Source organism: Polypterus senegalus, chromosome 16 (assembly GCF_016835505.1).
Source record: "Polypterus senegalus isolate Bchr_013 chromosome 16, ASM1683550v1, whole genome shotgun sequence".
Lineage (NCBI taxonomy): Eukaryota > Metazoa > Chordata > Cladistia > Polypteriformes > Polypteridae > Polypterus > Polypterus senegalus.
Window position 1 is genome coordinate 5,197,137 of NC_053169.1, and position 25,955 is coordinate 5,223,091.

At 38.9% G+C, this 25,955-nt stretch overlaps 1 protein-coding gene across 1 annotated transcript in view; it reads right to left on the reverse strand.

Moving 5' to 3' along the window:
• Window positions 1–25,955, reverse strand: part of LOC120516326 (acetyl-coenzyme A synthetase 2-like, mitochondrial) — a 48,105-nt gene that overhangs the window by 11,821 nt on the left and 10,329 nt on the right. Inside the window, exons 3-8 of the mRNA XM_039737921.1 lie at window positions 21,195–21,394; window positions 9,834–10,009; window positions 7,161–7,313; window positions 5,294–5,441; window positions 3,934–4,071; window positions 593–685 (exon numbers count right to left, since the gene is read on the reverse strand). Coding sequence (XP_039593855.1) covers window positions 593–685; window positions 3,934–4,071; window positions 5,294–5,441; window positions 7,161–7,313; window positions 9,834–10,009; window positions 21,195–21,394 — 908 coding nt within the window. The remainder of the gene's footprint in view (window positions 1–592; window positions 686–3,933; window positions 4,072–5,293; window positions 5,442–7,160; window positions 7,314–9,833; window positions 10,010–21,194; window positions 21,395–25,955) is intronic.

Consider the following 25,955-nt stretch of genomic DNA (forward strand, 5'->3'; position numbering starts at 1 on the left):
GATGAGACCAAGCTGTTGAATGAAAGACCCACAGCTCTCTTCATTCGCTGAGCATATCACTGGATATCTCACATTTGCATTATGTGACAAGAATAAATTAACACTTTACAATTTTTATAATGGAGAGCTAAAATTGTAAGGTTAGGAGCAATAGTGGAAATATACTAGTCCTCAACATTAAAGTTAGTCACTTTCTGTTCATAGAACATAATACAAAAGAGTAGGCCTAACTATCTGCATCTAGTACTTACAGATTTAACAGATTAAAACTATACAGTATATATAACTCCTAGATTTTAATTCAGTCTACACCAGAGCACCTACATACCCCAATTAATATATACCAGGTTAATTTAGAGTCACCAATGTTTGACCAGGCTGCTAATCAAACGTTTTGTAGCTGTGAGGGTGAGGCACTAAACACTGTACTACCATAAAGTCCACAAATGCAGTACAGTACGTGCTTTTAAGTCCTTGCTATTATAAAATTGAGGCGTATTATTTGGCTAAAAAAAACTCTGCTATGTCTCCTTTTATTGATCCTTTTTACTCTAAAAATATTGTTCTTTGAACAAAAATATTGATGTATTACCTGTCTGCCACCAGGTATCCACAAGTTTACATCTCCCTTCTCCAACGACATTGTAGTACCATTCCCAAGCTTCATTATTGATAGGTTCACCAACTGTAACACAAAATAAATTTACTACATACATTCACCAGCAGAGAAAGAATAAAACACATTTATATTTTGAAGCTTATTTTTTTTAACAGCTTACTCACAGAAACTCACAGAAAACAGAAAGATAATCTGATTACTGCATGACAGGAAGTGTGTACTAGTAACATCCTAGAGATAAGAAAGGAATTTATATTCAAATTTTACTAGTCCTTACTATAATGCAATAATCATGTTTAGCTATTAATAACAGGCTTTTGATATTGACTCTGATGATAACAATTCTGTAATCAAACACACATGCAGTGTACTTTGTTTGTAGCCTTACTACCATTATTGATTATTGTATCTTATACTGAACATGCAGGTAAAAGGAGCTAATTATTTTTCCGAAGCCACTATAATATTCAAATATAACAGAATGATCCTATTTTAATGCTCATTTTGCCAGCTCCACTCTTCATTGTGAATGTAACTAATTCCACTAAAACAACAGTCTCTGTCATATCGTTTCATTGTAGTTATGTATTGTTCTAACAGGTTCAGCCTCAGAATAAGCTAGGATAAAATATTTTGAATCACTGAGCTTTTTCACTAAAGAAAAAATCTTTTCTATATGAACTACAATACAATGTATACCAATAGCAACAGCAAGGACAGGATTTAAATAAATTGAGTGGCTGTATAAATATATAAGAAACCCAAACAGAATTTTTGGAATTTGACCTGTTTTATTGCTCAGATATAACTAAATGTTTTAAGCTTTTTTTCAGGTAAGCATTACATATAAGCAACTTTAAGAGGCAATAATTCTTTCCTTGTTATCTTTTACGATAATGAGTTACAGGATACACTGGAATCAAATTATCAAGAATTTACAGTGGAATCTATCAAGATGTACAGTGCCAAGGGCGTCATCGTTCTTAATTTATTTATTACCACTGAATCATACTGCACAAAAAAGGAAGAATTAGAAACAAATGACAAACATGCATTACTGTATATTTTGATAATCTGATGTTCTTAGGTATTTTATTTTAACTCTGAAAAAATGTTTCAGTTTGTTACTACATTTTAATGCTATGTTTGGAATTCAGTATAAATGAATTCCAAACATAGTTACATTTCTAAATTGTTACAACCAATAATGTCATTCTAGAAAACAGCATACGACTATTGGTATTATTTTTTTCTCAAGTAGAAGAGGATTAAGCAGAACTCTTTCTCATTGCAGCCAAAAGGTAAGTAGGGATCGATTGATCAGAGTTTTTATAATGGACGAGGCCAAAAATCATAGTCAAGAGAGACAGATCATAATATTTACAGAAGTTAAAGCAAGGAAAAGGGGGGATTATTATAAAAATTACAATAACCATACCAATAAGAAAACATTAATACTAGTTAAGGTATTATTAACTAAAGTAAGTGCACAGTTTGGTAAAAGCAGCAAGGAAAAAAATCTATTTATCCACTTAGCTGTTTAAGCAAACTGTAAATAGGAACACCTACTAAACATAACGTATCAGATGAAATGCAGAAGCAACCCTGGACAGAATTATGCATCACACTGCGCAAAGACGGTGACTTGACCAGTAACTGAAACCAGGTTGCTGGAATCATGACAGAGGAGTCTCAATTACTGCTTGCTTTAATGCTAGGAGTATCAAGTGAGTTGAAAATATACAGTATGTAGCTGAACATATTCATGATATTACAGCAATAACAAAAACCTAGCTAAACAATAGAAATGGGGTTGAGAACAACATATGACTTCACATTTCCTACGAAACATAAGCAGAATCAATAAAAGTGTGGGAGGTTTGCCATTTCTGTAAAACAGAATTTGAATGCCCAGAGGGGACTGGTCAGGCGGTCTCTTGGTCTGGAACCCCTACAGATTTTATTTTTTTCTCCAGCCTTTGGAGTTTTTTTGTTTTTTCTGTCCACCCTGGCCATCGGACCTTACTCTTATTCTATGTTAATTAATGTTGACTTATGTTTATCTTTTATTGTGTCTTCTATTTTTCTATTCATTTTGTAAAGCACTTTGAGCTACATTTTTTTGTATGAATATGTGCTATATAAATAAATGTTGATTGATTGATTGAATGCATGTCTTCTTCATTTGAATGATCAACCTTATCTTAGTAAGGATGTCGTAATTCAACAAGAAGACATTCAGGATAAAGCACGGATATTGAGATTACGTTATAAACCCACTAATGCGGATAATAGTTTCAATGTTCAGCTGATCTCATTTCATCTCATCTTCTAGTCCACTTTTCCTGATGAGGGTCATGTGCACCTTTTTAATAATAATAAAAAAGCAAATTTAAATCTATGCAAAACAACAAAGTATCTTCATAATATTCTTATTATGGTGTACTAACGTACCCCTTAAAACAAAACACTGCAAGTTTTTTTTGTAAGCGTACAAAGGCTGGAGTACTAATCGGTAGTGACATTGTGCACGTGTGTATACGGCATAAATTATTAAAGCAGCTTGGACAGTAACATAAAGTATGGATGGGGAGTGTGCTTAGAGTAAGCATGTGTGAAAGTTGTGAGCATTTACACCACATATCAGCCAGATAGCACAGATCAGGTAGTGACATCCCCAGCCAATATTGCTACTATAGCTCTGTGATGTCATGCTGCTCTTGCAAAGCATCACTGGGCGTTGATCATAATTAATCTAAGTTGGCTGCCCTGCAGATATTCAGGAAAAATTAAGTGAACATGGCAAATGACAAACCCAGCAAATTTGATGCAAAAAACACTTTAGCTAATATCTCTCATCAACACCAGTAAACAACCATAACCAATCTTGTTATTGCTACCCAACGTTTACTTTTCAAAGAAGGTATCATCTTCTGGAATCATATAATATATTTTCTAAACATCCAAAGAGATTGCCTTCCAAGCCTATTGTCTACCTCAAGCGTGTGGTACCCGGAGGAGCAGCTATTACATTTTTAAATATTTTTAACAAGATACCATAAAGCTCAAGCAAGAAATAAGTTTTGTAACACTAGCGTCCTAGCAGGAAGCTAATGAATCGCAGTGCCCCATACCAAACACCAACTATGACATGGGCCAATTTGGTATGTCCACTTACACTTTTTGATTTTATGTCAATCAAAACACATTATACTTGTACCCAAACATCTAAAACATCCTAAGATATGAGAAATGTTTTATAATTTCATTGGGGCTTTCAGTTCCTCCTTTTAAAACAAATGATTTCTCTTTACCACTTCCAAGTGTTCTCAAAGATGATCTGTCATACTTCTTTACCCAGCTGTCTCCATACTTCAACAACAGTCGGATAGCTGTTGGGGCTCCATAAAACTGGTTAATCTGCAACCTCTGCACCATCTCCCAGTATCGCCCTGGAATTTTCATGAAAAACAGTCGGAATCACAATAGATTTTTTTAATTCAAGATTTCACAACATTCTTGATCAAGACTATTTTTATGTCTAAAAATTATTAATCTTTCTTTACATTTTCTTAAATCATTTTTACATTGCAGGGGCAATTTGGAATCAACCAGTTGGTTTTAACTTGCACATTTTTGAGATAAGAGACACATCCAAGACTTCCCAGAGGATAATCAAATGGCCGCAGGGAGAAATTGCAGACTGAAAAATGAGAGAGACCAAGCCCTAAATCAAACACTGGTCTCTGGAGCTCTAAAAGCAGTACTGCTATACCACCGGGTCATCTGTCTAAACAAAATCTTTATTATTTAGATTGTTATTTATTTGCACTTTTTGATATTTAATATATCATTTTTTTAATCTCTAAACATACTGAACATATATTTTTTCTCAGGAGAGTAATAAAGAAATGTAGATATGGCTACTGAAAAGGTGCCGCTCTTATACTACTGCATATACTTTTAATTTGTGTCTAAGACTCAAAATGTGCATTTTATTTGCTAATAAGGAAATATTCATTTATAATACACATTTTAGACCCCAATTACATTTTCCTCTTTAACCAGCACTTCTACCATAAGTCAATCCACTTAAGGAAGCAATTGCTCCATCTGATAAAAATAACAGTTACTTTATCTTCAGATGATTACACTTTAATAGCAGGAAGTGAGATAGAGCACGTTCAAAAAAATGTGCAAATCCCCGAAACCTTTAGAAAGAGGTTGATGTATAACCTCAGAAGGCCAAGAAAGAACCAAAAAAAGAAATACATAGCATAGTGGTAGCAAGGTATTTTAAATAGAAGATATTTACTAGCAATAACATGATGAAGGTGTTTAAACTAGATATTATCAGTATTCTGACAAAAGTCATAAATTTGCGTTTTGTTGATATTTCTTTAAACTTTTCAACATGCTAACAGAAGATGTATTACACATCTGTGTCAGGTAACACTCGGAACTTACATTAATACTAAAATGTGACTTTTAAACATTGAAGACAAATATGTAATTGCAAAACTGCAGTGTAAAATTTTGACAAGATTAAAAACTTGTATAGCATGTAAAACTCCCTATCAACCAACACATGTTCAGAATATGAAACCTTTTCCACTTATTTAACAAACTATATTCAATTAAATTTGAAATGAATCATTTTTAATACTGCCTTACCTGGATCAGGATAAACAGGAGTGCTTTCAAACAACACGGTTGTGGCACCATTGCAGAGTGGCCCATAGACAACATAACTGTGTCCAGTAATCCAGCCTATGTCTGCTACACAACCAAATACATCCCCTTGATTGTAGTCAAAGACATGCTACAAAGAGCAAAGTTCAAAAATACTGTAGTACAGAACTGCTGTTTGCTTAAATGAAAAATGACTATAAAAACCACAGATGTATAGCATTTACCTTGCTTTAAGGTTGACGTCTTTTAGTATTGCACTTCTGAGTTTGGCTTGTCTCGAGTGCATTAACATTTAAGGACACATAAACACACAGCCAACACACTGCATTTTAGGAATGTAAACAATGAAGAACAATGCCCAGAGAACACAGCATGGCTGTCTGCACCAAAAATGCACATTTGTCTGCTTTCAGATAAGTAACTCTATTAAAATGGTTGTGTATTAAAAACAATTCAGAATAATCAGCAATAAATGAAGTGTAAACACCAAATAACAAAAACAAGTATCCTCAATATTAAGAGACATTGTCATAAGTTACATAGATAGCAATAGGTGAATTAATGAGAAGAGCTAAAGTAAGTGGCTACAGATGGTGGTTCATACACTCGATTCATATGTCTGATATGCAGTTAACCTTTATAATATGCACTTCCAATTTAAAAAATGGTTTTATTTTTTACATAGTGTATTTTTTTAATCTGGACTTTCTTCTTGTTTTTGCATGCTTTTGGTTTTTGCCCTAATATAACTGAATTAATACTGTACATATATGAACATAAGAAACAAATTTAAGAATCTGAAGTCTGGCCAGCTCTAAAAATCTGACTGCACTATCAGAGTGTGTCACACGGATGACCAACTCAAGCTTATAGCAGCATAACTAATTAAAATGACAATTCAGCTCACTGAGAGTGACTGGAGTATTGAGAAAGTCTTGTTAGCCCTCTCAGCAAGATTTTAAAAAAGAGGAGACGTTTTGTGACAATTACTAACTGATCACACTGCTCTTTGTGTCCAGAAAAGACTATGCCTGGGTATAAGAAGTGGTACTGCAAACTGACAGCAGAGTACATTCTGCCCTAGCAAAACGTGTTATTCAAAATTAAGTCAAGTGTTTTAAATGACTCTGTTCAATTTCTTCTCATGTTTCTGATTTCCATGGGACCAGGTAGGAAGACGCAGCTGAGGTCTAGAGTTTCCAACTATGAAAGGTGAGGGTTAAATTTGCAGATGATTCTACCCTCCTTGCCTTTACTACACACTGGAGTTCTCTTTGGTCAAGTGCAACTGGTATGCTTGCTGAATACAGTGGAGAGCAGCATCTCCAAGCAGTGAATTAAAGCTACCTTGGAGTATATGGGTCATGTGGAAGAGCAGACATCATGTGATTAATCAAAATATCAAAACAGCAATTGCACTTTACCCCATATTGGTAGTGATGTACGCTTTGGGTAGTGATGGTAAAAATAAGATTACAAGTACAAATAGATGTACTAAAACTGAGGGATTTCACACTCAAGAAAGACATGAGAGTAGGAACATTGAAGGAGATGGCTGGCCGCTGAGGTGACTTGGAAGTCTAGTGATAATGGGAACTATACAAAGTACAGCACACTAGAAGAAAATTAAAAGATCAGAATCAGCTTAAGCTGCAGAGTATTTGAAAAATACTGTTGCTGGACTTAGGCAAGTCTGTTCTGAGCTACTCATGTTACTCTCATGATCCCAATACAAAAAGGTGCATAAGCAGAAAAGAAATATACCCTTTAATTGCTCTTTGACTGTATCATCAAAGGAATTGACACAAAGAATAATCTGAAAGGCACTATTAAAGCAAAATATTACTACCTTGTGCGTGGTGGCAGCAAAAAGCAGATAGCCAGCCTGGGTATGAACAATTCCTTTAGGTTTGCCTGTGCTTCCTGAAGTGTACAGCATGAAAAGCATATCTTCACTACCCAAGGCTTCTGGTGGGCAAACTGGTGACTCTTTCGCCATTTCCTTGAAACAAAAGCAAAATAACAAATTACATCATTATCGTAATAAATAAGATTATACATTTTTAACGCATACATATTTTACTATTTCCAAACAAAATACGTAACTTGTATGGTCTGGTCAATAAAAATATGTTTTCTTTTAGTCTGTCTTTCTGTTTAAATTGTGATAATATGCATATCTCAAAGCAAAGTTTAACAATGCACAATTGCAGAGTTTTAAGTAATGGTATAATTGGTAAGCAAGTCACTTTGTTGTTCCTGACTTTATTTATACAATTATCTCTCATGACTCTACTACTTTTTGAAGCTTTTCTTGGAAATATTTTTCCAATCAATGTTTGCCTTTCTGCATAATCTACTTTTCCATGTGTACACTGTTAATTTATAACTTGGCGACTGATTGTAATGGTGTTTAAAAGTTAATAGGTTTGCACTGCACTATTGCTTTTTCATATAATCACCAACAACCTTCCCTAGTATACAACATTTGTTTTGCATGGAGAGAGAAGAGATATTTTAACTAGTAATTTAATTATTGACAAGTCACACATATATACAAAACCAATTAAAACCGATTCATAATTTAAAAGTCACAATGTGTCACTAAAATATCCATGTTTTGCCTATTTTGTTCTCAATTTTCCACTATTTTTTTCTGTCTTTGTGCAGTTTGTAAACTTCTCCTTAGTTATGTAGGTTTTCTCTGGGTACTGTAAAGATGTTCATCACATGTTTAGGCGAAAGTATCATGTGCTATGAATACACCCTGTGATAGCGCTGTCAGGGCTGAATACTGCCTTGAGCAAAGATGATGTCAAGATAGGCTCTGATCTAAGAAAACCTTTAGTGTATTAAAAAACATGGGTTGGAAAAAATGGATAAATGAATAAATCAATCAATGTTAATGGGAGAGGCAGCAAAAGGTAGAATCATTAGTTTTTTTGTGACCATTATACTGAAAAGTTCTGATGCTATTTTGACTTTGCTACCTTGCTGTGTACAAACATTTTAATATACAGCAAGCTACTGAAAACTTTTGAATCCTTTTTGATGAACTCTAAAATATCCATCCATCCATTATCCAACCCACTATATCCTAACTAAAGGGTCACAGGGGTCTGCTGGAGCCAATCCCAACCAACACAGGGCACAAGGCAGGAAACAAACCCCGGGCAGGGCGCCAGCCCACCGCAGGGCACACACACACACACACACACACACATCAAGCACTCACTAGGGACAATTTAGGATCACCAGTGCACCTAACCTGCATGTCTTTGGACTGTGGGAGGAAACCGGAGTACCCGGAGGAAATCCATGCAGACATGGGGAGAACATGCAAACTCCACGCAGGGAGGACCCGGGGAAGCGAACCCCCTCCCGAATTGAGAGGCAGCTGCGCTACCCACTGCGCCACCGTGCTGCCACTCTAAAATATGTAGACCATAATTTACATAAGTGTTTAGGAATCCTACAGTTGCAGAAAAGGTGCCATATAAGTAAAATGTATCATTATTATTATTATTAAACAACACTACATAACACCACATTCTAAAACCTGCTTAATCCCATTCAGGGTCATGGGGATCAAAGCCTACAGCACCTCTGAACCATCAAGAGTATTTCATTGCTAGACTACAAAAACAAAATATTTTCATGGACTGATAACCAAATAGTCAGGATAGAATCTTGTTAGTTCATTTTTTATTAACATCAGCTTAATGCATTTTTTATCTTTGCATATGAATATCAAAGCAGGAAAGATAAGGCATACCAGGTGAAAATGAAACCTTAATTGTACAAAAAGTGCTGTATAGTCCTGCAATTACAGATTCTGTGATATATTTTGACCAAACTTTAATGCCTTTATTTAGGTTAGCTAATCTGACCTAAATATGGGTTAGATTAATTTTTCCCATTCAGCACCTAAAGAATATATTTCAATATGGCTACAACTTCTTATATACCACAGTCAAAATGTACAATGAAAACAGGCAAAAGAGTACTGTATTTTGAACTCAATATACCAACAAAGTCTTCAAAGTTGCACCTCATGCTTGGCCCAATACTGTTACAGCTAGCCAACTCTAGAAGGACATCAGATGTCCCACAAGTTCAGTCTGATTTGGCCCATGAAAGAGGTCTAGGGTTCTCATTAATTCTGAGAAATATACAGACTTTGTGCTAGCCCAGGTGCCTGTTTTTGTCTGCAATAATAAAAATACACATTGTCTAACCGTCACAAAAAATAACACTCTGACAAGTGACTCATTCACAATTAAAGGTGTTTCAAAAAACACTGATAATCAAAGAGACAAATCTAGAATAAATTTACAGCACCTTGAAGGTTCTTTACTTATATGTCCTTTAAACTAACAGATGACTCTGCATCTGCATATTATTGTAAATCTAAAAAGAACAAAAAAATTGCTTGATTGCAAATATGACGCAAAAATACATCAATTTAGCAACAAGCATATACCTTTTTTATTATATGAGCTTGAAAAGAGTTTCTACTCACATCTTCAAGTTGAATATCAATTTTGCCCATTGGGACTTTGTTTTCCGTTCTGTTGCCCACAAACACATATTTAACCGTCGGGCATGTTAGTACGGCTTCATCTACAGTTTTCTTCAGTTCTATTATTTTACCTCCTCTCAATCCTTGGTTACAAGTAATAACCGCTTTACACTTAGCTGTAAAAAGAATATAGGGAATTAATTTTTAATAATACCTTTTAAACAAACTGAGCACCAGAGATTAAAAATACAAATAAAAATGTAAGCAGCTTGGAAATGGGAATGTAAACTTTATCTTTTGGTATGTGATATTTATAAAGCTAAACACTCATCTGTAAATAAAAAGGCAGATCTAAAATTTACTTTCTAAAGTATTTCATTTCATGTCATCATCTCAAGCAGCTTTTCCTGAAGTTTTTGCTTTTACTTTGCTTTTACTTTCTTTTGTAACTCTGTTTAGCTATTATTATTGCATAGAACTTTGAGGTACTTTCATGTATGAAGATGCACTTGTTGTTGTTGAGCAGGAAGGAATGGCAGTGATATCTAAGGTCTGCATGGAATGTATGAACATAAGAATATGTTTTGATAGAATCCATGGGGTGCACGAGACATCTCCAAGTGACAGAATTCAAGTAGCTACTACTTTTGCAATAAAATCAGAAACCCAGATAAGATTGATGGAGAAGTTTTTCATTATAAGCAATAATTGTAAAAAAGTCATTAGAATCACACTGTAGTATTTGCATTTGTGAATTAATAAAGTATCTATCTATCTATCTCTATCTATCTATCTCTATCTATCTAGTACATCTAAAGTAAGCAACAGATGTTATTGGATTTACCAGCATAAAAACATATGGAGGAAATTAACAATGGCTTCTTGCTTGAGTTTTTGGTTTTCTCAGCACTGTTATATGCTAAACAATATTCCAATTTATTTCAGCTGATTTGATGTTTGCCAATATATTGTGATTTCTTAAGAGATCAATGTGTCTTAGTTGTGTTGAATAATCTCAATAAGTGATTTGCAGTATTTTAAAAAAATAAACCCAAATGACTAAGTCTTTCAAAACAGCACACAGTACTAATGCTCCACATACTGGCTTGTCATTTGTATGATGACACATGCTAAAACCAGTCAGTGACGCAAAATTGAAACTGAGACATGTAGAGCAGGAACCAATCAAGATATGAAATCATGCATCAGGTTCTGGGAAATTTCAGAAAAAAATGAAAATATATATATATATATATATATATATATATATATATATATATATGTACTCAGCAAAAAAAGAAACGTCCTCTGACTTTCAACTGTTTTTACTTTCAGTAAACTTAATGTGTAAATATTTGTATGAACACTAAAAGAGTCAACACCATAAGACATAAACTAAAAATGTTTCACAATGTGTCCCTGAATGAAGGGAGGCTCAAAATCAAAAGTACCAGTCAGTATGTGGTGTGGCCACCAGCTGCTTGAAGTACTGCAGTGCATCTCCTCCTCATGGACTGGACCAGATTTGTCAGTTCTTGCTGTGAGATGTTACCCCACTCTTCCACCAAGGCACCTGCAAGTTCCTGGACATTTCTGGGGGGAATGGCCCTAGCCTTCACCCTGCGATCCAACAGGTCCCAGACGTGCTCAATGGGATTGAGATCCGGGCTCTTCCACTGCGAGGATGATCAGCTGTCCTTCCTGTCTCCCTGTAGCGCTGTCTTAGGCGTCTCACAGTGCGGACATGGCAATTTATTGCCCTAGCCACATCAGCAGTCCTCCCTGCAGCATGCCTAATGCACGTTCACGCAGATGAGCAGGGACCCTGGGCATCTTTCTTTGGGTGTTTTTCACAGTTGGTAGACAAGTCTCTTTAGTGTCCTGCGTTTTTAGAACTGTGACCTTAAATGCCTACATTTACCTCCAGTTAATCCAAAATGCCGCTGCAAGAATTATTACAAGAACAAGAAAATATGAACACATAACCCCAGTTCTTAAATCTTTACACTGGCTCCCAGTTAAATTTAGGGCAGATTTCAAAATCCTCCTTTTAACATATAAAGCATTAAACGGCCAAGGTCCAGCTTACTTGTCTGAACTTATCATGACTTACAAACCTGAGCACATTAAGATCTCAAGATGCCGGTCTGCTTAGGATTCCAAGGATTAATAAAATAACAGTGGGAGGTCGAGCTTTTAGTTACAGGGCCCCTAAACTGTGGAATGGTCTTCCTGCTTCCATAAGAGATGCCCCTCGGTCTCAGCCTTTAAATCCCGGCTGAAGACTCACTACTTCAGTTTAGCATATCCTGACTAGAGCTGCTGATTAACTGTACATACTGCATCTCTGTTGTTAGTCATTAGCACTATAACATAAGTAACATGAATAATTATATTTGAATACTAACCCTCACCTATTCTGTTTCTTTTCTCTGTACCCAAATGTGGCCATTGGTGCCACGGCCCACCTGCCAAGTTGTTTGCCTGCCTATGGTAAAGTCATCCCTGATGGAGGATCACAGGAATCATGGGAAAGAGGGGTCCTTTCATCGGAGCAATGTTTCAGCCGTGGCATGGCCAAATGGAGATGCAGCTAGATGGATGAGGTCTCCAGGACTCTAAAAATATCGAAACCTAATTATGTCATATCATCTACTGTTAAACCGTAATTCTAAAATTTTTATTATGCTGTCTTAAGGAATTGTTCTGTTGTGTATATTGTATTGTATTGACCCCTACTTTTGACACCTACTGCACGCCCAACCTTACCTGGAAAGGGGTCTCTTTGAACTGCCTTTCCCAAGGTTTCTTCCATTTTTCCCTACAAGGTTTTTATTGGGAGTTTTTCCTTGTCTTCTCAGAGAGTCAAGGCTGGGGGGCTGTCAAAAGGCAGGGCCTGTTAAAGCCCATTGCGGCACTTCCTGTGTGATTTTGGGCTATACAAAAATAAACTGTATTGTATTGTATTGTACTTTCTGTAAGCTGTTAAGGTCTTAACGACCATTCCACAGGTGCATGTTAATTAATTGATTATGGTTAATTGAACATGCATGGAAAACATTGTTTAAACCCTTTACAATGAAGATCTGTAAAGTTATTTGGATTTTTAAAACATTATTGTTGAAATACACAGTCCTGAAAAAGGAAAGTTTCTTTTTGCTGAGTATATATATATATATACAGTATATACAGTATATATATATATATATATATATATATATATATATATTGTAAAAGACAGAGAGACAGTAGCAAGGGTTGGGGTTTTCCGGCCCGTATATTGACCTAGGTGGGGTAAAAGGGTTGAAAATCATTTTCCGGGGGGGGGGATAAACCCCTTTTTTAGAAACCCGGTCCCGCATTCGAATTTTTGAACACCCTAAGGCAGCATAGTCCCCGACCGGGCCCCAAATAAAAGGAGGGGGCCCCTTAAGGGGCCCCCCCCACCCCGGGCCCGCCCCTCCATAGTTCCCCCCAGGGCTTTTAAACCCCACCTTTGGTTTAACGACCCCCGGCCCGTGTCCCCCGTCTAGAATCGGGGGGGGCCCCCCCTAACAAGGGCCCGGGGATTTTTTAAATAACCTTTCTGCTTTTCGGGCCCCCCCTGGGGGCGCCCCTTTTTTCAGGTTTGCAGGGTTGGGTCCCGGGACGGGGGAAAAAAGGGGTTTTAACCCCCAAAAAGGCCCCCCCTTTTTGGTTTTACGGGGAACTAAATTTTTTTTTTTGGGCCCTTGGGACCTTCCTTTCCCCATCAAATTTGGTTTTTTAAAAAAACCCCCCGGTTAATAAAATAACAGTGGGAGGTCGAGCTTTTAGTTACAGGGCCCCTAAACTGTGGAATGGTCTTCCTGCTTCCATAAGAGATGCCCCTCGGTCTCAGCCTTTAAATCCCGGCTGAAGACTCACTACTTCAGTTTAGCATATCCTGACTAGAGCTGCTGATTAACTGTACATACTGCATCTCTGTTGTTAGTCATTAGCACTATAACATAAGTAACATGATAATTATATTTGAATACTAACCCTCACCTATTCTGTTTCTTTTCTCTGTACCCAAATGTGGCCATTGGTGCCACGCCCACCTGCCAAGTTGTTTGCCTGCCTATGGTAAAGTCATCCCTGATGGAGGATCACAGGAATCATGGGAAAGAGGGGTCCTTTCATCGGAGCAATGTTTCAGCCGTGGCATGGCCAAATGGAGATGCAGCTAGATGGATGAGGTCTCCAGGACTCTAAAAATATCGAAACCTAATTATGTCATATCATCTACTGTTAAACCGTAATTCTAAAATTTTTATTATGCTGTCTTAAGGAATTGTTCTGTTGTGTATATTGTATTGTATTGACCCCCTACTTTTGACACCTACTGCACGCCCAACCTACCTGGAAAGGGGTCTCTTTGAACTGCCTTTCCCGAGGTTTCTTCCATTTTTCCCTACAAGGTTTTTATTGGGAGTTTTTCCTTGTCTTCTCAGAGAGTCAAGGCTGGGGGGCTGTCAAAAGGCAGGGCCTGTTAAAGCCCATTGCGGCACTTCCTGTGTGATTTTGGGCTATACAAAAATAAACTGTATTGTATTGTATTGTACTTTCTGTAAGCTGTTAAGGTCTTAACGACCATTCCACAGGTGCATGTTAATTAATTGATTATGGTTAATTGAACATGCATGGAAAACATTGTTTAAACCCTTTACAATGAAGATCTGTAAAGTTATTTGGATTTTTAAAACATTATTGTTGAAATACACAGTCCTGAAAAAAGGAAAGTTTCTTTTTGCTGAGTATATATATATATATACAGTATATATATATATATATATATATATATATATATATATATATATATATATATATATATATATATATATATAATGGGAAAAATGTAATCAAGATTTGTAGAAATGCAACTGCCAAGGACCAAACAATATGATATCAATCTGACATCTGAGTTATGATACAATTTGTAACCAGGGTGGAAAAAACGCTAGTGATCAATGTGATACAGTGACTTGAGAAAATAATGATCTTATTCTTACATTAAGAATACACGCATATATTTCTACATGTGTTCCACTACATAAATAAGACAGACTTTCTAAAAGCTGAAGAAGCTAGACAGCTATGACAACATGAGGACATTAAACATCTTTTATTTTTCTTGTAGTTTTGTTGCTGCTGTGACGGACAGCCGGGTCCCATGCCCGCCGGGATGCCTCTGATGCATACGCCCGGGGAGCCATCATGGACTTTGCAATACCTCCCCGGGCTTGGGGCAGTCTCCCTGGCACTGGATTCCTCCTCATCTCCCCGTGGCTCCATGGGACATGGAGTCCACCACAGCAGCCCGGTTGGGAGATGGGGTGGCCGCTAGGGGTGCTGCAGAGTTCCAGCCACCACACTGGACGGATCAGCCCCACCCGGAGGTGCAATTAAGACCAGCTGGTCAGGCACCTGGATCACTTCCGGTGGGGCATAAAGGGCCTGCCTCCCAGCAATCGAGGCCAGAATCGGGAGGAAGAGGACGAGGTTGCCTGGGAGGAGTGGTGGAGCAGGAAAGTTTGGTTTGTGTTGGTTTGGTGCTTGGTTTGGTTTGGGACTGTGTTTGGGCTGTGTGGCACGGGAAGACGCGGTCACACGGCTGAAGAAAAGAAATAAAACCTTTGAGTGTGAACACGCGCTCTGCCTATTCTATGCCGGGTCGGGCGCTATAAAGCGCTTGTTTACACTGGCGTAGTCGGCAGGATCCCGCCCGCCCATTTGGGTCGGAACCCGCGGTTTTTACTCTTGCTGACCCGCATAGCGGCGCAACAGCGCTGGGCACGGTTCTCGCTCAGCGGCGTTGAGAGCGCTCCCGACGCAGCTACAGGCAAGCAATCGGGCAGGACTGCACAGCACAGCGCACTGAAGCGACACGCTGCAGGAGCCGCAAGCCAGCACACGCAGTACAGCGCGCCGCGCACGCGCGCAGGCCGCAGCAGGCACGCGCAAGCCAGCGGGACTATCCAACCGGCCGCCGAGGAGCGCTGCAGGCGCCTTTTGTCATGGGGAAGAAAAAAGCCGGGCGGACACAGAGGCCAACTGGCAGACGCCGCCACGCTAGTTCGCCGCACGGGTTGCAACCGGAGGTAGGTGACGAAGTTTGCGGTATGTTTTTCCGCCGCGGTCATCCTACCTCCTGGACGCCGAGGGGCGGCACCCGTGCGGCAGGGGACGAGTGTCCATGGCGGACGACGGAGCCAGCTCGGGGTGAGCGAGGCGGAGCTGTGTCTTTCCTCGGCTTGAGCCAGCGGCTGGCGGAGGAGAGCCCGGACGAAGCTTCCCAGCGCGCCTGCAAGTGGGGCAGGAGCGGCTCGCAAACAGGTAAACGGGGACGTGTGTCAATCACCCGCCGAGGAGGATCGGCAGGCGGGGATGACGGACGCCTTCCTCTCCTCCAGACTACTCAAGGGCCCTGTGGGGATCCACAGGGTCTTCTTGGCACGCGGTCGGCGGAGGGCTTACACGGAGAGCCCAAATCCACCGGCCGCCACTATTAATGTTTCTTGGGCTGTAGGGGAGGTGAAGTCCGTTGTCCTCGCCTACAGTCCCTTTACAAGTTTTTCAGGTCCTGTCGGAGGCGAAGGAGGGGCTGGAGAAGAAGCTCGGTATCCCGCGGGACCCTGGCTGAATGGTTGTGGACGGCGGGTGGCCAGCCTCCCACCGGCAGGACAGAGCGGTGCAGGTAAGTGAAGCCGCACCGCAGAGAAAGGGGGCGGACGCGACGGCAGCAGTGTTGCTTAGTACTGCCTGTCAGGCGGACCCGCCCACCACACGAGAGGCTGCTGTGATGACTGACAGCAAGGCGGACGAAGGCGGGAGGCAGCAGGTGGAAACCGCTGCCAAACAACCCGCCCGACCGCTAGCGCCAGTCTTGCGGCAGTCCAAAGGGACGCAGTGCGCGGGTCCCTCCTTTCTCATAGGGGACTCAGACCGCCAGTGCGACCCAAAGGAAAAGGGGAACCGGAAGAGGAAACCGGGAAACCCTACATAGAGCAGTGTATGCCTGACGGCTTGGAGCCGGCGAGGGCTGCACTGCAGGGGCGGAACTGCACAAGCCCTCCTCGGAGGGGCGGCGGGCAGATGTTCCCTGCCTGCTTCCGCATGCAGAGGGGCCGTACTGGAGGGAGTCGGCGGTGTTATGACTGTGGCGCGTGGCCATGTCTGGCGGGCTTGTCCCGAGGGACATCGGGCAACGCCCCAGACCTGTTTATTCTGTTTTACAGGCGCAGCCGCGAACCAGGAATGCCGACTCCCATCCTGGAGAAGACCGCCCTCGCTGGGCAGGCCGATGAGCCCCACAAGCCTCATCTGAGGGAGGGGCCATGTGACGGACAGCCGGGTCCCATGCCCGCCGGGATGCCTCTGATGCATACGCCCCGGGGAGCCATCATGGACTTTGCAATACCTCCCCGGGCGCTTGGGGCAGTCTCCTGGCACTGGATTCCTCCTCAATCTCCCCCGTGGCTCCATGGGACATGGAGTCCACCACAGCAGCCCGGTTGGGAGATGGGGTGGCCGCTAGGGGGTGCTGCAGAGTTCCAGCCACCACACTGGACGGTTTATCAGCCCCACCCGGAGGTGCAATTAAGACCAGCTGGTCAGGCACCTGGATCACTTCCGGGTGGGGCATAAAAGGGCCTGCCTCCCAGCAATCGAGAAAAGAAATAAAACCTTTGAGTGTGAACACGTGCCTCTGCCTATTCTATGCCGGTCGGCGCTATAAAGCGCTTGTTTACACTGCTTAAGTCAGATCATGCAAAATTTATGTCCGACCAATCAGGACAAGAGCAAACGAAGTGTCCACAAGTGTCATAATCATTAGGATCCTATTTATATAAGTAAAATTTATTTATTAATTTTCAGAGACTTCTTTAGGAATGTTACATGAGGAAAGTAAGAAAATATTAAAACCAAAAGTTGATTGCAAAATACTACTTAAAAACAAAGTTTTCTCACATATTTTCCTTTACTATTCAAAACATCTCAACATTTCTGCATCTACACTGTTTTTGTGATCCTGTAATGCAGAAAATCATAACGAGGGGGTTCAGGTCTCAAAAAACCCAAAAGACAGTACCTTAATTTCAGAGGGTCAAAACCAAAAAAATGTTAAACTAAATGGAAGTGCAAATTGAACAAACAGGAATAAGAAATAAAACAAAGCCAAAGCTACTCCTAAGTTGCATTATAGCCAGCCCTGCCTCCTTAGATTTAACAAACAGGAGATCCGAGGTGAGACACAAAAATAACCAGATTGGTAAAAAAATATATATTTCTTGCTGAATTCCAGCATTCTAAACATTGTCACCTTCTCTATACTCCCCCTCCCGATCTCCACACCGCTCCATACGTATCTTCCATTGATTGAAGCAGTGCTGGAAGTCTTCTTGCTTGAGGCTCTGCAACAGGCTTGCCGTTTCTGTCTTCACTTCATCCACTGAAGAAAAATGTGTTCCCTTCAGGTCACTTTTGATTTTCGGAAACAAGTAAAAATCACAGGGAGCTAAAACGGGGCGAACAGGGAGGACGATCAAGGACAGGAATGTTTTTGTCAGTCAAAAACTGCTTTACAGAAAAAGCATTGTGCGCGGGAGCATTTTTTTGTCTTGTCTCACTGTTCGATTTTTTTCACCTGACATTGTCGCAGCAACTTGTGTAGCGATTCTTGTGCAAATACCGACTGGGCGATTCACAGGACATAACTAGCCGGCCTGTGGTTTGAGAGGGCATGTAGTAGGGGATATAGTTCTATGATTCACATCTGGCCGACCTCCAGATGGTTTTCCAGGAAAGCCCCAAGCCCAATTCGGTTATTTTTGTGTCTCACCGTGTATTTCAGATTATAATAAGGACTAATAACTGGCAAAATAAATTAAACAATAAACAAAACAAAAATAAAAAAACATACTTCAGCTAGGTATGTAACCCTGGCTGAAACATAACATAGTCCCCAATGGCTTCCAGACACCTCACAATATTAAACCTGGCCCAGATATTCATAGTTCATTTTTTGGGTGAAGAACACAAGAAGATAGTGGGGCACTCTCATGAGAAGTCAGAGTCAGGGCACTATGGTGATGAGACGATCCTGCCAACTCTTACAGACATGGGGAAAGACAGATTAGCACCCCTCCTGGGGTCAGGGTTAGTCAAAAAATCACAGCATCTCCTTGAACACCTGCCAGCGCCAAATCAGATCAGCTGCACAACTACAGTAGATGTCCTTGAATCTTTAGGTTCCATTAACAGATGACTGGGCAGATAACAAGAGCACTAATAAAATAAATGTACCTGCATAATGCAGAAGAATAAAAATAAGACATTACATTAAGTGAATAGTTCAGTATAAATCAGAAATGAGCTTCTGCTTGAAAATTAAAAAAAAAAACTGCCAGTCTTTCATTTATCTGGCCATCTAGTACTGGTCAAATCACATCTGTTTCCACAAATGACCACTGTTGATGGTGCACAGAATGTCAGTAATGTTTCACTTATTTTATTAGCTACTTTTCAAGCTAGAATTTCGGCTTGTACTAAAAATACTTGATGTACACAGTTAATTGTCATTGCCTTGGAAGTACCAGGTGAAAAATGAACCGAATCTGGGAGGCTTTCTTTCTCACATTTCCTGTCATTCTCTAAGGAAAGCAAGTAGTATCTGGACTTAAATGAACGTTTCTGCCACTGCCCCACAAAAGGTTTGTTAACAACAAATTAAAATGAACCGAGCATCTCAGTTCCTACTGTTATCTTATTCAAACATTAATTTAAACAAAAGACAACACACAATTTCTGAAAACTGCTGATGTAATTAGAGAATGGCAATAAGCCAACAAATTGGAGTTTACCCCTCTATAGTTTCAGTGTTTACCAAAGATATTGTATCACCAGGCCAGAAACTAATCCATGTTTTGTGTATCTTGTTGAGACTACAACAGCACCTCTTTAAACTATTTAAGCATTTTTATATTTTTGCTATAATACTGCTTTAAAATGCATTATTACTGAATATTCTAGAGTGCCTTTCAGGGCACATTATGAATTTAGTTATCCAAAACAATTTTTTTATCACAAGTATGCTGAGTTTATTCCACAGCAGCAGAAAATGTCAGGATTGCCAGTCCATCGGAAGGCCCACGTGTGCATGCACTTACTTAAACTTAATTAATTTGGAATCCTCAATTAACTTAACATATAAATCTATAAGGTGAGGAATAAAACATGGAGCACCCAGCAACAAGACAACCATGGTCACCAGTTTTAATAACCTGTTTATTGTAACTCTGTATGCTGTTGTATTTAATACATTATATCAGGTGTGTAAACACCATAATAAGGATTTGAATTTGTCCAAGGATTTATTAAGGGATTTATTATTTATAAAGAGATCAAAATGAATCTATGAAATCTGAAATCTTTTAAAAATCCACTCTATTTACTTTTCATGTTTACTTTTTTATTCACTGTTATGCAAGCAAAAATAGTGTGGAAGTGACCTTGAACACAAATGCCTGTATAGAAAAATATATACCACCAGAAATGACTTTCATTATATAAGAAGGAATTTTAAAGAAGTTTACTAAGTTATGAAATTGCATGATAATACTTGAATATTTTCTTGCATTTTTATTGTTGCATTTTATGTGGTATTCAATTACTGGATATTGAAATTTACAAGAAAGTGAATTGAGAAAAGGAGAAGGGGACACAGAATTATATAACACGTTCACACTAACATAACTAACACACTCTTCTTATTAGTTTAAGTTAGTCTGGGCCCCATTTCATATTCTGAAGAGGTTACGTCAAATCCTGTCCAGAATTTAGCAGCTTTCAGCAACATTTTAAGCAATTAAACCTCCTAATACCATCCAGCCCACACAAAGCTTGGCCAATTGTCTGAATCCTTGAGTAGCGAACCACAAAATAAAGAGTTTAATTCTGACCTGTAACATGTTACTGACCTAGTCATTTCACTTGCCAGTGCTGAAACTGCACAAATACTGAAAGTAAGAGTTCTTCAAATTTGAAATGTGTAGGTCCCTTTGGGCATAGAGCTTCAGCTAAGTAAAATATAAACATAATATGTGGGGATATTTATGTGAAATAAACTTACAGAAGTTTTACTGGCTAAATTAATACAACACGGGCAGTTTTCATAGAATAAAGAATCAGTGTACCGTTATTGTTTATACGATTTTACTCTTTGCCATATAAAACAATTAAAGTCATGCCTTGTTAATTTACTTTAGCACACAAAAAGGCAGAATGAAACTTCACCATAACTATAGTGAAATGAATGCAGAATATCATGTGAATACCTACCATCTTGAATCCTCCCAGCTAGAGCTTCAGCACTGAACCCAGCAAAGACTACTGTGTGCACGGCACCAATCCTGGCACATGCTAACATGGCTATCACAGCCAATGGGGATACAGGTATGTAGATGGCAACTCGATCACCTTTCTTCACACCATGTCTTCGCAAAGTGTTGGCAAGACGACATGTTGATTCAAGCAGCTGCCTGTTTTATTTATTTATAAATAACACAAAATAAAATAAACCAAAAGCTCAATGTAAAATAATTAGCATTAAACAAATTAATTATATTTAATATAAAAGTACTCCCTTGTAGACCTGCCCTATTTACTGTTAGTTAGTAGATTTTGATTTCTTTCTGTATCATCAAATAATCAGTTTTCCTTCAGAACAAGTGGCATTTCTTCGATAATCCTGTTAAAGATTGTGTCAGTGAGTAAAAATAATGGATGGGTGATAAGTATATGTCTTTAAATACAGAAAAACACAAAAATGATTAATTCCTAGGAATTACACAGATAACAACACAGTTCTATCAGTTTTTGGGTCAGAAGGCCTAAATCTAAGTTTTGCTTAATCAGAATGCACTTTATCCTTTGTCTTTGACACCAGTCTTTTTTTTTACAAAACCAAAACCTGCTTTTTCCAGCAAAAAAATGGTGCATTAAGGCATCATCTTAGTAGTATACAGCATACAGAGAAGATAACCTTCTCCTGTAATGTGCCATTTACAAGCTACTCAAACTGTTCTATCTACAGCTTGTAATTAATTCAAAATTCTATTGCAAGGATCATTCATGGAACTAATAATATGTATGGCCACATAACTCATGTTCTTAAATCTGTACACTGGCTATCAGTTAAGGTTTAATTCAAAATCATCCTTCTTACATACAAAAGAGAGCTATAAATGGCTTGGGCCAGTTTAATTTAACAGAATTACTGATGCATACAGCCCAGAGCAAATCTTAAAGTACTAAAATGCTGGTTTTCGAAATAAACATACTATGGGAGGTTGAGCCTGGGTACAGAGCCTCAAAGCTGTGGATTGATCTGCTAGCTTGATCAAGAGGACTCAGCTGACTCAACAGACCCACCTTTAGAGTAAATCCAAGCTGAAGGCTCACGACCTGACTCTGGCATTCCTTGATCAGAACTGCTGAATTAGGCAAACTCTGTTTGCTAGTCGTTTGCGCAAAAATACAATCTTGTCAGTCATTCTGAACTACTACTGACAGTTCTCTGTTCTGTTTCTCTTTGTGGTATCCTGCTATGGTATCTTGTACAACTGCTGCATTGCAAAGATACTACTATTATTCATTTAAGTAACACCAGAGATACTGGTAACCTTTGAACTGAATGCTAGAATTCCTGTGAACTTCCTTTTGTGATTAATAAAGTTTATCTAATCTAATCTAATAAAAGACTTCGATTTTACACCATCCCACATGTACAGTACTTCTGATATTGTATTGTTCAGGGAGAATAGCAGGCAGGTGGTTTAGGTTAATCAAAACTGTGACCTTGTCTTTTATACTTCATTTTGCTTCTATCCCTTCCCAAGTTGTATTTTCTCCAGGAATGTTTCTGGCTCATGTTTTCTTTTCGTCTCCTCCATTATCAACTGGTCATAACTAAATTAGAGCTTTATAATGTCATGATATATTTAAGTTTATCATTGTGAGATATTCTGTTTTAGTTTACATTTAATCTAACTTGTAGGTACATACAGAGTGTAAAATGGTGTATGATTTTATAATTTACTGTTACTGCATTAGAGCTTTAAATTTGTATTGGAGCAAAGGTGATCAATGTCAGTCCTGCGGGGCTGCAGGTTTTTGTTCAAACTCAGTTGCTGAATTAGAAAAAAAATCCTTGCCAATAACAGGTCTTATTTAATATGATGACTTGTAGTTCTGGGAGGTATACCGGTTCATACCGAAAAACGTTTTTTATTTTTGTTATGATATGGATTTTTCTTATACTGCAATACCGGTTTAAATAGCCTAAACCTTTGTAGCCTTTGTAATGTGGCGCAGTGGGAAACTGTTTAAGGGGGGGACTTTTTTCACTGCTACACCACTAAACACGCATGCAATGGAGTACATGCGGTAGTGGAGGTACTGAGCAGTGAAAATGGACAGAGAACATTTCAAAAAAACTGAAGCTGTAGCAGACGATAAAGTTGAACGTGATGAAACAAAAGGAGCTGCGTCTGTTGTCTGGAGATTTTGGTTTTAAAAAGTCAGATGTGGATCAAACAACTATTTACTGCAAATGCTGTTGAGCTGAAGTTGTTGCCGGAGGCAGTAACATGAGCAATTTGCTGCACCACCTTAGCCGCAAACATGCTTTGGAGTACCATGAATGTATGGAACTAAGATTGGCACCCTCCACGTCCTCAGGTAAAACTGAAAAAGCTAGAGGACACTCATGTCAGACGTTACTTGTAGACGCATTTACTAGAGGGACTGCCTACGACAAAAAAAGCAAGCGGTGGATCGAGATAACCAACGCCATTACAATCCACGTAGCTAACGTGTCAGTGGACAGAGATTGTTAACATTAACAGAAAGTGTAGTTGGTTTACAAAAAATATTTACTCTTTATTCCTTTTCTAAGACATGTTCAGTGCAATACAACTTTTGACAAGCACCTCCGGATATTTTATTAAATCTAAATGTCTCTTTGGATAGTTGAAAATATGTTGTTAAAATTATAGTTTAAGTTGTTTGCAAAATTTGTACAATAAAAATGGTTCAATATTTTGACTGCAACTGTCATGCAATGTGATTCCCCCTTGAAAACTATCACTTCATGGAGCCATGCAAACCTGTATTAATACTTGTGTGCACATTAAAATATTTTTTTGTACAATGTACAATTTTCATGACAGTGGAATTGGTTATTCTTAACCAGTCTACTGCAGTAATTGCAGTGGAAAATGTGGTTAACATCCACTCATGCATGGGGAAAAAATACCATTGAATACTGGTCTAATTTTGAAAAATACCGTGATATAGAATTTTGGTCATACCGCCCAGCCCTAATGACTTGTTAGTATTTTAACTCTGTAATGACAGGTCATTCTTAAATCGTAGAATTTTTTTCCTTTTCTAACGATATCATCCAAATGATTTGACCCCTAAAACAGATCAGTAATTTTCAGTTCTTCACTTTCTCTTCAGTTTCCTTTTGAGTACTTTATTAAACCAAATAGTGCGTGATGAATACACACAGGTGTCAGTAGAAAGAAGCTAGATGGAGAACTGCTGGCTCCTTTGTCATTTGCCTTTTATTGCAATAAGGAGCAATTAAAACAGTGAATGCAGCCATTTAATAATAAAATAAGCACTTAAACGGTTCAAAATCTTAACAAGTGAGACAACTAAAATGAAACAGAAAAAGGTCACTTGAGCAATAAGTGCTTCATCAGCAATAAATGACTTCTCATGAAGCAACTGGGTTGAGACAAAAACCTGCAGCCACTGTGTCCCTCCAGGTCTGAGTCTAAAATAGCAAATCAAATAAATTAAGGTAATTACAAGTACAAACTGGTCACTAATTAAGAAAACCTGTGGCTACTGTGGCCCTTCAGGATCAGAGTTAGGTACCCCTGTGTTAGTGTTACTGTGTGAACACTCTTAAGTTTGCACTCAGTGAGGCTCACTATACAAATTTTAATTGAACTGAACTGACTTCTGTCTATATTATGGTAACGGGGTGGTATTGCACACTTGAAGCAAACTGTAATTAAAAAATGGGTCATATGGATTATACTTCAGTCTGCAGATTTAAAGCTCATACTTGTATCTTTTTCAAAATTTTCAATTGCGTGTTTAGGAAGCCCAAGTAGTGATACAAATCATAATCAAAAATCTCCAGAAATGCTTAATCACTTGCACAGTCTTCTTTCTGGGACACATCTATAAAGTATGACTCACATTCTTCTGTCTCACATAGACCAAACTCCATGTTAATGTACTTCAGTGAAAACATTTGCTCCTGAACAGATAACTTTTTTTATTGTAAAACTGGTAGAACCTAATTACTTACATGGAAATAATTAGTACCCTGCTGAAACGCTGTATGTGCACCATCATTGTTTTATGACATTAATATATTTAAGAGGTAGACAATCTGGCATAGCAAGCTATCATAACTTTTTGAGTATGCAAAGTCTGACATTGAGGAATCTAAACTCAGCTTCATAAGGGGACACACATTCGTATAAGGAAGAAATATCTTATTTGTAAAATTCTGTACACAATTTATTGTATGCTGTTTTGAGCAGAACTTCTTATAAAAAAGTACTCAAAAAGACACACAGATATGTACAGATTAAATAATCAAAATAAGAACATATATACAGTATGGGCATATAAATTAGGATGAAGTGGCAGTAAGGAAACCTGGGTTCGCTTCCCAGGTCCTCCCTGCTTGGAGTTTGCATGTTCTCCCCATGTCTGTGTCAGTTTCCTCTGGATGCTCCAGTTTCCTCCTACAGTCAAAAGACGTGCAGGTTAGGTGCACTGGCGATCCTAAATTGTCCCTAGTGTGAGCTTGGTGTGTGTGTGTGTGTGTGTGTGTGCGCGCCCTGCGGTGGGCTGGCGTCCTTCCCGGGGTTTGTTTCCTGCCTTGCTCCCTGTGTTAGCTGAGATTGGCTCCAGCAGACCCCAGTGACCCTGTAGTTAGGATATAGCGGGTTGGATAATGGATGGACGAATCGATAAGTTAAGATTGAAGCTTTTTTGAATTTTTGAAAC